The 11,992-nt window shown below is 32.7% G+C and overlaps 1 protein-coding gene across 9 annotated transcripts; it reads left to right on the forward strand.

The window, feature by feature from the left end:
- Positions 1 to 545: 545 nt before the first annotated feature.
- On the forward strand, positions 546 to 9,212 carry tfcp2l1 (transcription factor CP2-like 1). 9 transcript variants are annotated; one of them, XM_051119534.1, is made up of 16 exons: positions 551 to 886; positions 1,289 to 1,431; positions 1,908 to 1,981; positions 3,188 to 3,293; positions 3,387 to 3,493; positions 3,590 to 3,742; positions 4,060 to 4,170; positions 5,374 to 5,471; positions 5,561 to 5,612; positions 5,720 to 5,813; positions 6,369 to 6,459; positions 6,547 to 6,629; positions 6,724 to 6,866; positions 7,657 to 7,791; positions 8,168 to 8,219; positions 8,574 to 9,212. In XM_051119534.1, the coding sequence occupies exons 1-16, from the start codon at positions 825 to 827 to the stop codon at positions 8,609 to 8,611; spliced, it is 1,542 nt and encodes a 513-aa protein (XP_050975491.1). In that variant the 5' UTR covers positions 551 to 824; the 3' UTR covers positions 8,612 to 9,212. The 9 variants fall into 9 exon arrangements, 8 of the variants coding, with proteins under 8 accessions (XP_050975490.1, XP_050975489.1, XP_050975491.1 ...); XR_007828460.1 differs by lacking the exon at positions 8,574 to 9,212 and having other exon boundaries at positions 6,807 to 6,866; positions 7,671 to 7,791; XM_051119537.1 differs by lacking the exon at positions 7,657 to 7,791 and having other exon boundaries at positions 552 to 886; positions 6,807 to 6,866.
- Positions 9,213 to 11,992: the final 2,780 nt, after the last annotated feature.

Raw genomic sequence — 11,992 nt, forward strand, 5'->3', positions numbered from 1 at the left:
ATACATCAAAATCAAAACATTGAGTTACATATTGCATTAAGAAAGTGAAGTTATTTTAAAATAATTGTGAATTTCCATTGTGAAATTATTTATTTTGACAATTTTTTTTTTTTAAGTAGGCCTACATTTTCCTCAAACATGAAATATAATTCTCTGTAAAACAATGAGTCATCCTGTCTGAATGCAGAGATTTGTTTAATCAAAATCATCATAATCAACCATGATCAAATAACATTACACAAAAATACTGCAATGGTGTATTGTTAAGCACAATCGTTTGAAAAAAAACAAACGTAGTTAACACTTTATTTTTGGATGAAATATAACCTGGACATTCCTGACCGTTTCTCTGAGATTCTCCAAAATATTACAGTATGTTTCAGTATTGCCCTCTGTTTTAGTTACGTCAAGGCTTCCATCAATACAGATGTGAAAATGAAGTGGGCGCGCGCACACAAACTTAACATTGCATAACCTAGTAGTTAAAAACGTTCTGCACACAAAATATCGTTTATCAGCAACTCAGTCCTGACCTTTGATGTCAGAGTCAACCTGTGCCAAAACAGCACGGTAGCAGTTTTACCAGCTGCGTTTGTTATTTAACGCGCGGTCCAGCAGAGACCGTCAGAGCGTCGGTGCAGGTGACAGAGGATGAAGACAGAGTGACGGACACTCACAGGTCACCTGACGGCCGTCACGGGGGCATAAAAGACAGCGGACACTGGGTTCACAAAAGCCTTTGCGGCCCTCACGGTCCCCTCACCGGCGACCACGCGATTGACAACTCATATTTTTTAGATACGAACGTGACCGAACTGGAAAGTATGCTGTTTTGGCACAGCCATCCTGAAATCTATCAACAGCACACGCAAAATAATTATATAAGGTAAGTTCAGTCAAGCAAATCGAGTCTTATATTTAATTTATTTTTCTTTATTTCATTTTTAAACAATTGTTATTTAACATTACTTATTTTTAACAAATTAGTAACAGTTAAAAATGTATACCTGAAAAAGTAAATACAAGTAAGTAGAATGTATGTTTTCTGAAAAGCCACGTCAAGGTAAATCTCACTAGTCAATCTGCAATGATTCTTGACTGAAAAAAATAGACGTTTGTGTATCATTGTGTATTAATCTGTTCAACGTGAGATATTTTGGCTGTATTTTGATATTTTTGTGCTTAAAGTGTTCTTAAGTACTTCAGAATGTGCCATTGTACTTTTTTTTTGTTAGTGTGGTCACTTGACGTGACGTTTTATGCTTCTGCTTCTCTTAATTTCTCTCAGAGATGCTCTTGCTCCGTTTCTCAAGCATGAAGAGGAGAAGCAATCCGCTGAGACCGGAGTGTCTCCTTTTCATTATGTGCTTTGTGCAGCCACATCTCCAGCTGTGAAACTTCAGGACGAAACACTCACATATCTAAATCAAGGTAATGTAAATGACTAACCGTATTGTGCTTGTTTAACTTAAGTCAACATTTAATGTTGCTTTCAAAGCACTAAGATTTATGCTTTTTCCAGTACATATCAGTCTGTACTTTTGTTATCATGGTGTAATGTTTATGACTTTATATATTATACTAAAACCAACAACACACAGCATAAATAAACACTCACAATAAACAAACTTTGATGTAAAAGTGATTTTTAATCACTGGAGCAATATTTTTACATTTTATTTTGAGGGTTATAAATAATTTTGTTCCTATGCATTAAGTCAGTTATGTGTTTGTTTGTTTTTTGTTTACATTATAATAATATAAATCACTTGTATTGTCAGTAAAATCAAACATTACAAACTATACTGTACATTTTTTAAACAATCATACAGGGTGAAACTAGTATGTTTCTCACTGTTTTTTTCTGCTTTTTAATTTGAATTTTTTGTTGTTTTAATGCATTATAGGTCAGTCCTATGAAATCCGTTTGCTTAACAGGAAACTAGTGGAGTATACAGATATTAGCAGCAAATATGTAAAGGTAGGTTAAGGGAATTATGTTTTTTTCACTATGCAACCTTGTTTCAGTCCATAAACTTTCTATACAATAGAAAGTAGTATTATCCTTCTCTCCTGTGTACCTTCACTGGTACACATTTAGTTTTTATGAATTACATTAGGGTTTTTTCTGTATAAACCTTAAAGTCTTGTACAGATGGTACAAGTACATAATTGTCTTTAAAATATTTTCACATAATTTTCAAAAATTTTCAGAAACTGATGGTACATTTTCAGTTTTAAGTTGCTAGGTTGCTATCCAACAGGAGGCGTATTCAAGGTTTGTTTGAATGTTAATAAACATCAGTATAAAAATACAAAACGTAAATATGCTGGATTATAGCAATATTGTTCATTTTTACCCATGGAAACACAAAGACATTATACAAATAAAAAATATAAATGAAACATATAAACGTATACAAAGTGAATAATTAATATGCTAAAATGCATTTAACATTTATTTCATGCTAAGAATACTACAAATACATTTACATAGTATGTACTTAATAAAATAACCTGCAATTGTACTTTTAGTATACTAAACCGGTATATTTATAGTGCTAAGTTGTAACAACTAATTTTGTACTTAATGCAATTTAATTGTGCAGAAGTAGTGCTGAAATCGAACTAAAATTATATTTGATTATGCTAAAGTGGAACTATTGCAAGTAAAATTTAGGTACACTTTAAAAATTTTGCATTTGAACACCGATAATATTTAAAGATCATACAATCCTAATCAGTAGTGACATTAAAACATATTTTAGGCTTAATATTAAGAATTGTGGACAAATAGTACTCCAAATAAAGTTTATTACAATTTTTATATCTGTAAGTCTTGAGCGAATTGTCTGTAATTATTATAATAAACTTAAACTATAGTTATAAAATATATGCATTTTAAATCTATTTTTATACATAAGGAATACACTATAGTCAAAGGAACAATACAATATGCAACATACCACATTAAAATGCAGCCAAGTATACATATGTATGTGAAAGTTTATAGTTGGCACTTGTGGTAAAATAATTGTAAACATTTGTTGCATCATTAAAGTAAACATTGAAGTCTTAAATGTGAGCTGTGTTATGAAATACTGAAGAACATGCAAGAAAATACTACTTAATCATAGTGACATGTGTGATGCTTTCTTGACACCAAACTATCCTATGCTGTTTTCAGAGCATTGTGCGTGTTGTTTTCCATGACCGACGGCTGCAGTACACAGAGCATCAGCAGTTAGAGGGATGGAGGTGGAACCGACCGGGAGACAGAATCCTGGATATAGGTGAGACCAGCTTTCTTAATATAGCACATTTCTAAAGTAATGTGTTCAAATCATTTTATCATGTGATTACCACATCCAAATTGTTTTGTTCAGATATCCCGTTGTCAGTGGGCATAATAGAGCCTCGAGCCCACCCACTGCAGCTCAACACCATAGAGTTTCTCTGGGATCCTGACAAAAATGCCTCAGTTTTTATTCAGGTGCATTTTTCTCTCTTTCTCTCTCTTTTTGACCTCACGACTAGTTTTCTAAACAGAATAACACCAGTGGTAACTTCTTTGTTTCTTCATATCCAGGTAAACTGCATTAGCACTGAGTTCACTCCTAGAAAACACGGTGGAGAGAAAGGCGTCCCCTTCCGCATTCAAATAGACACTTTCGCAGCCGGTGAGCATGGAGAATACACTGAACACATGCGCTCCGCCAGCTGCCAGGTCAAAGTCTTCAAGGTAGAGCATCTTATGGACTCTTAACAGATAACTAATACACAATGTGCTTTGTAGAGATGATAGACTGTAAAATAACTTTCCTTTTTGAGATACTTTACTCACCCTCATGTCATGACCTGAATGCATTTTCTTCCTTCTGTGAAACACAAAAGAAGTTTGTAAACAAACACATTGGCCATTTCTCAATAAACCTTTTATGTTCCACAGAAAAAAGAAAGTCATACAGTTTCGTAACAAAATGAGGGTAAGTAAATGATTACAGAATTGTTATTTTTGAGTGAACTATCCCTTTAATGATTTTTTTCTCTCTCCTTAAGCCAAAAGGCGCAGATCGCAAACTCAAGACTGACAGAGTGAGAATTGAGAAAAAGAGTCCTCAGGATAGAGAAAAATATCAACCATCCTATAAAACGACAGTGCTGACTGAGGTGAGACATCTGCCTTGGTAGCATTTGAGCTTGTTTGTGTCCTCAGATGTCATAATATTGTTTCAGAGCTGTAGTGTTGCCTTCAATAAAATAGAATGTCGGAGAATATCCATGCAAAGAAATTCTACATTGATTTACACAGCTCTAAAAATAACAAAAAAGCACCATACCAAAATTTTCATTTTTATGCAGAAGTACACTACCGGTCAAAAGTTTTTCATGCTTTTTAAAGAAGTCTCTTCTGCTCACCAAGCCTGCATTTATTTGATCCAAAGTAAAGCAAAAACAGTAAAAGTTTGAAACATTTTTACCATTTAAAATAATTTTTCTGTTTGAATATATTTTAAAATGTAATGTATTCCTGTGATTTCAAAGTTGAATTTATAGCATCATTACTCCAGTCACATGATCCTTCAGAAATCATTATAATATTGTGATTTGCTGCTCAAAATAGTACTATTGTTATTATTATGTTATTATTATTATTATGTAAACAGATGAGTAGAATTTTTTCAGGTTTCTTTGATGAATAGAAAGTTTAGAAGAACAGCATTTATCTGAAATAGAAATCTTTTGTAATAAACAATCTAAACATAAACATAACAATAAACATAAAACTAAATAAACAATCTCTCAGAGCATAGCTCCTCACTCCACAGAGAGAAGAGAGGGGCGGGGTGAGCAGAGCTCATTTGCATTTAAAGGAACAATCCATCAGAACGGGTTGATTTTTGCAGAGCTCATTTTGACAAGGTAAAAAGGGTGTTGTAGCTTTCGCATCTCATTGGTCACCTTTTACAAAGTTGGTTGTGATAACTGAGAACCAGTTCCATTTGCCTTTTTGCAATTCCATTCCAATGCATTGGGTCGTATGGACTAATTTTATGACACTTTCATGGTTATTTTTATTTTTTGTTCATTTTGAAGGTTGACAGGATAAATCACCATGGTTAAAAAGAACAGCTTTGACATTCTCCCTAATAAGTCATTTTGTTTTTATATAATCCTTGAATTTTCCAAGTCTCCTGTGCGTGCCTCTTTAATGTGTCTGGCCATAGTGAAATATTAAGCTCTTTCTTGCAAGATCTGACTGGAATTCGCATGATTGCTTGTTGGACCAAAGCAACCCATATTGAGAATAAGGTCAAGAGGTGGGGCCGAAACAGTCACCTATCATAGGTAAACTATTTCCTTTTCTTTCAGTGCTCCCCTTGGCCCGAAGCCCCATCTGTCAGCAGAACAAGCAACACTCCATCTCCTGGTTATCAAAGCTCTCACACTTCCTACATCTTCCCAGAGGAGTGAGTCTTTAATCACCATGAAATCAGATTGTGAATACTTAAACATATACATAACTAGCACCTGCTCTCCTGTCTTATTGCGTTTATAGAAACTGCTCTCCAGACCAGCAGGGGGAGCTACATTTGCCCAGCTGTTCTGATGTAAGTATAGCGGGCAGGTTAAAAACATTAATGCCATGCTCTCTTATCTTTATAGGTGTGTGTTTGAGGACATGGATGATGCTATTCTTCTTCTTTTTGCCATGTAGCACCTGTTGCCATCGTCCTCCATGCAGGACACGCAGCAGTGGCTCCATCGTAATAGGTTCTCCTCTTTCTGCAGGCTTTTCTCGGGCTTCACAGGTGGGCTGAAATATTCAATGAGAATTACAACTAATTACAGTTACAAATTCTAGTAAACTCCCTAAGTTTTAACTAGAAATTTCACAATTTTAAATACGTGACCTTGGACCACAAAAAACAGTCATAAGGGTCAATTTTTTGATATTGAGATTTCTGAAAGCTGAATGAATTCCATTGATGTATAGTTTGTTAGGATAGGATATTTATTTGTAATATTTCAAGATACAACTGTTTGAAAATCTGGAATCTGAGGGTGCAAAAAAATCAAAATACTGAGAAAATCGCCTTTAAAGTTGTCCAAGTTAAGTTCTTAGCAATGTATATTACTAATAAAAAAAATTAAGTTTTGATATATTTAAGGTAGAAATTTTTTAAAATATCTTAGTGGAACATGATCGTTACTTAAAATCCTAACGATTTTTGGCATAAATGAAAAATCAATCATTTTGACCCATACAGTGTATTTTTGGCTATTGCTACTAGTGCTACTTATGACTGGTTTTGTGGTCCAGGGTCACATATTATACTACTATTTGAACTGCTTTAATGTTTCAGGTTCTGATTTACTAAAAATGAGTAGAGAAGACTTCATTCAGATCTGTGGTCCTGCTGACGGCATCCGTCTTTTCAATGCAATCAAGGGAAGGTGAGTTGTATACCTATTCAAATCGTTGTGTTTCATCCTAACATGTGTCCAAACATTTAACCAACACTGTCTGTCAATGTTCCCCAGGTGTATACAACCACGTCTCACTGTCTATGTATCTCAGCTGCAAAACAGGAACCAACTGCACACCAAAGCAGCGAGTGATGACGGTAGGAGACATCACAGCATTCTTTGTGAAACTGCAAAACAATGCAAAACAAGCATTTTATTTATTCTTAATTCTCTAATTGTTTTTGTCTGTAGTGTACCATGCTCTCTACCTAGAGGACCTAACTGTCCTTGAGCTCACTGAGAAGATAGCCAATCTATATAATGTTCCCCCACAGCAAATCCATCGTGTATACAGACAGGGGCCAACGGGGATCCACGTCTTGGTTTCAGACGAGGTAAGAAGGCAGAGAGTGCTTAAAATTGAGTCAGAACATTCCAGAGATTACAGATCATTTAGGAACTGTTGGTTATATAATCTTTCAAAGGAGAAGTTCATCCAAAGGACAAATAGTAGCACATTTATCTACTTTTCAAAGACTTTTACCATGTTTAAGTGCTATAATCGGGTCCTCTGTGCATCTACTAACCCAGAAAACGTAAAAAATGACAACCCAGTAACTTTGGTAAGCCTTTTCTGCAAGCATGTGAAAAAACGAGCCGCTCAGATTTCACTTCCCCCTATGTTAACGCAAATCAGTGTGTATAAGGTTTTTTTTATGAATCTCTGCAATCAGTTTTCCTATAACATGGTAGTTAGCTTTTTTCGCGGCTAAAGTAAACAATCTCTCAGAGCAGCTCGTCACTCCACAGAGAGAAGAGAGGGACGGGATGAGCAGAGCTCATTTGCATTTAAAGGAACAGTCACTCAGTATGGAATGATTTTTGCAGAACTGATTCTGGCAAGGTAAAAAGGGTGTTGTTTCACACAACCATTAAGAATTTTTAGCCAAAGTATATTATAGATTTTTCATTAAGACCCTAAAGAATCATATCAACTTGTGGAAAATAGGCATCCGATGACCCTTTAAAATAAACTTTGTCGAGAAGTACTTTGTTTAGTACTCACATGCTGTGTGACAGCCGCTTTCTGTGTGTGCTTCGGATGTGTGCACTCAGAAGTTTACACTACTATGGTTTAAAACGCATGATTTCAGCACGATATACATAATAATCAAAACCAAACAGATGTTTTTTGGCAGAGTATCTGAGGTACGAGCTGTAAAGGCACAGCTCTGTTCTGGAAGAGGGGGCAGGGATCAGCAGCTCATTTGCATTTTAAGAGACATGCACGAAAAGAGACATGCAATACTGACACCAGAGGTAGTGTACATTTGTATATCAGGAGTATATTTTATATGTATATTTTTTGACATTTTTTTAACGATTAGTTCATGGGGCTCCACACATGACATGCAGACAAAAATATATTTATTGTGGCCATGAATTAAGAACTCGTTTTAGTTAAATCACAGTCATGAGTTAAGGTTCTTAAGCTCTAAAAATAGCCAAAATGCATGATAGACTTAGTCTTTAGCAACACTCTATTCCTTAAATTTATAACTGAAATCAGTTACTAATTGTTAAAATACATTCGAGTGCCAGGAAATACAGTAACCCAAGGATACACTGTTAAAAAGAATGAGTAAATTGTGTTGCAATGCATTTAGGTCAATGTACATGTATTTGGCTTTTTCAGATGGTGCAGAACTTTACAGAGGAGACTAGCTTCATTATCAGCACTATGAAAGGTAACTTTATAGACTTGCTATTTTTATCTTAACTATACTGATTGGGCTCATGGGGTTATGAGGTGAAAATTGCCATTGTGCAAAAGAGAAGTGTTCAGAAGGTTACATTTTTGCTGAGTTTACATTAAATGCAAACAGATTGAAAAACAGGAGTTCTATGTAATACAAATAACAGGTGACATCTGGTTGTGTCAACCTTCATGCCTCACTGAACAGGCAACTGTTCAACTGTTTGTGAAAAAAAGTTACTATTTAAAACATAAAGCTAAAAAATTCACATGAATCTCCATTATATTTACACTTTGTAATCATATGTGTTTAATATTGGATATGTTTTTTCCTATGTGACGGCAGATGAAAGTAACGATGGGTACCACGTTGTACTGAAGTGACCTGAAATTACTGGAGCATTACGAGTGCCTTTGGCTCATTTTCTGAATACTGGACTGTTTCTAAGTTAAATATCACCTGGTGGAATGTGAACTGAATGAATGTGGATAATTTTTGTATGATGTAGATGACTCTTCTGTATTTTAAAGAGAGAATGTTGTGAAAGTTTTTTTCTGGAAACTAATTAAAATAGTAATTATTTTATATTTTCATTAAGTCATGTTCAGTTTATACATTTCCGTTTTAAAGTAATTGTTTATCATATTACAGTGGTATTGTGGACTTTTTTCTTTTTTATTATTAGATGTGAAATAGCAAAGACATGATTTACTGTGCAGATGGCCTTCACAAAAAACAAAATTTCATATATGTGTTTATATTTAATGTAATAAGTATTATGTTTCTAAAAAAAACTAATTCAAAACTTGGCCATTTATAAAGTAGATATTGATGTTAATATTGTGTCACTGTTGTACACAAACATGGATTTTACAGATCTTTAAATAATTGCTAGCAGAAAATAATATCTTAATAATGTTGGAGTGAATTGGTGCTTGTGTTCCTCACAGACTGAAGATATCGAAATAAAGTCATTGCTCAGGATCTTTTATTGGTTTGCTCTTTCTGCCACAATGCTTTTGAGATTTGTATTTTTGTAAGTGATTAATAATTATGTATTTTTTTACTTTTTGAAGCTTTTTGAACTATACAATAACAGCTGTTTGCTTGGTGACCTTATCTTGATGAACCTTGCTGTTTGATAAGCTTCAAAAAACTTATTTTGCAGGAAAAATGTCATAAAGTGTTATGAATAGTAAATCTTCTGGTCATTAATGTGATGTATATGTTTGGTGTGTTACTAAGAAACTTGTTTTATTTGTACTCTGTTTATTTGTGATTACCAGACTGACCGACGTGTTGAGTGGTTTACACCTGTCACATCAAGTACAAAGAGTTTTACAAATCAAGCAGTTCTTTTTTGCTTGATTGACTGTACGAATCTTTTCCCTGGGGTGTAATGTGTATCAGTAGTTTGTTTAGGTTCAGCTTGTGAAATGTGCTGGTTATGAAACACAGAGTTTATTGACAAAAGACATTGGTTTCTACCCAGATTTTCCTCCAATTCCTCTGTAGTCATGAAGTCAGTGTAACTGAGTGAACTTGTAAGGCTGATTTTGTGTGTGTTACTCCATGACGTGGAAAGCGGCACACTTCAGTGAGCAGACTTACTGATTCACTCTGTTCCTTGCCATTTCAATGTGCAATTTTCCAACCCCTTGTAGCAGCACAGACAAAAGACTAATGTGCTTAGCAACACATGCAGATCATAAAATTAAATTATTTGAATGATGTTTTAGTATAATAGTTTTCAATGTGTTTAATGTGAACAATGCAGAATCTTAGTGAGTACACTCTTAAAACTTAAAATTTATCTGTTAACAATGTGCAGGTGAATGTTTATGCATAACAGGAGAAATGTATTGGTCATGGTGGAAATTTATGCTACGACATGGAAGCCCATTTCTGCCACATAAGAAAAGAATTCATGCCTTAAAAAGTTGAAATTATGACTTTAAAAGTCAAAATTATGAGATAAAAAGTCAAAATCATGACTTACTAAGTCAAAATTATTTTATTTAAAAGTCATAATGAGAGAAAAAGTCAAAATTATGACTCATCATACTTACGAGATAAAAAGTCGTAATTATGACTTAAGTCATAATTGCAAGATAAAAAGTTGAAATTATGACGTACTAAGTCAAAATTATGATTTTAATAGTCATAATTACGAGATAAAAAGTCAAAATAATGATTTTAAAAGTCATAATTTTGAGATAAAAGTCAAAATAATGACTTGAAAAGTCATAATTATGAGAAGTTGACTTTAAAAGTTGAAATTATGACTTTAAAAGTGATAATTACAAGATAAAAAGTCAAAATAATGACTAAAAATCAAAATTACAAGAAATTGACTTTAAAAGTCGAAATTATGACTTAAGTTATAATTGCGAAAAAAAAGTTGAAATTATGACTTTAAAAGTGATAATTACGAGAAATTGACTTTAAAATTTGAAATTGACAAGTTATAATTGCGAGATAAAAAGTTGAAATTACGACTTTAAAAGTGATAATTACGAGATAAAACGTAAAAATTATGACTTTAAAAGTCATAATTACAAGATAAAAAGTCCAATTTATAACTAAGTAGTAATTATGAGTTTAAAAGTGATAATTACGAGCTAAAAAGTTGAAATAATGACTTTAAAAGTCGTAATTACGAGATAAGATGTTGAAATAATGACTTTAAAAGCCATAATTACGAGAAATTGACTTTAAAAGTCGAAATTATGACTTAAATCATAATTGCGAGATAAAAGAGCTGAAATTATGATTTTAAGTCAATTATTAAAAAGTGAAAATAATGACTTTGAAAGTCGTAATTATGAGATAAAATATCAAAATTATGACTAAATCGAAATTATGACTTTAAGTCAAAGATAAAAATCAAAATAATGACGTTAAAAGTCATAATTACGAGAAACTGACTTTAAAAGTCAAAATTATGACTTAAGTTATAATTGCGGGATAAAAAGTTGAAATTATGACTTTAAAAGTGATAATTACAAGATAAAAAGTCAAAATAATGACTTCAAAAGTCAAAATTACGAGAAATTGACTTTAAAAGTCGAAATTATGACTTAAGTTATAATTGCGGGATAAAAAGTTGAAATTATGACTTTAAAAGTGATAATTACAAGATAAAATGTCAAAATAATGACTTTAAAAGTCAAAATTACGAGAAATTGACTTTAAAATTTGAAATTGACAAGTTATAATTGCGAGATAAAAAGTTGAAATTACGACTTTAAAAGTGATAATTACGAGCTAAAAAATCGAAATAATGACTTTAAAAGTCGTAATTATGACATAAGATGTTGAAATAATAACTTTAAAAGCCATAATTACGAGAAATTGACTTTAAAAGTCGAAATTATGACTTTAGTCATAATTGCGAGATAAAAGAGTTGAAATTATGATTTTAAGTCAATTATTAAAAGGTGGAAATAATGACTTTGAAAGTCGTAATTATGAGATAAAATATCAAAATTATGACTAAATCGAAATTATGACTTTAAGTCAAAGATAAAAATCAAAATAATGACGTTAAAAGTCATAATTACGAGAACCTGACTTTAAAAGTCAAAATTAGGACTTAATTCATAACAAGATGAAAAGTTGAAATCATGACTTAGTTGAAATTATGATTTTAAAAGTCGTAATTACAAGATAAAAATATGAAATTATGACTTAAGTCACAATTATGAGATAAAAGTCAAAATTATGAGATAAAAAATCAAAATGATGACTTTAAAAGTCATGAA

The sequence above is a fragment of the Labeo rohita genome, chromosome 9, assembly GCF_022985175.1.
Source record: "Labeo rohita strain BAU-BD-2019 chromosome 9, IGBB_LRoh.1.0, whole genome shotgun sequence".
Taxonomy (NCBI): Eukaryota; Metazoa; Chordata; class Actinopteri; order Cypriniformes; family Cyprinidae; genus Labeo; species Labeo rohita.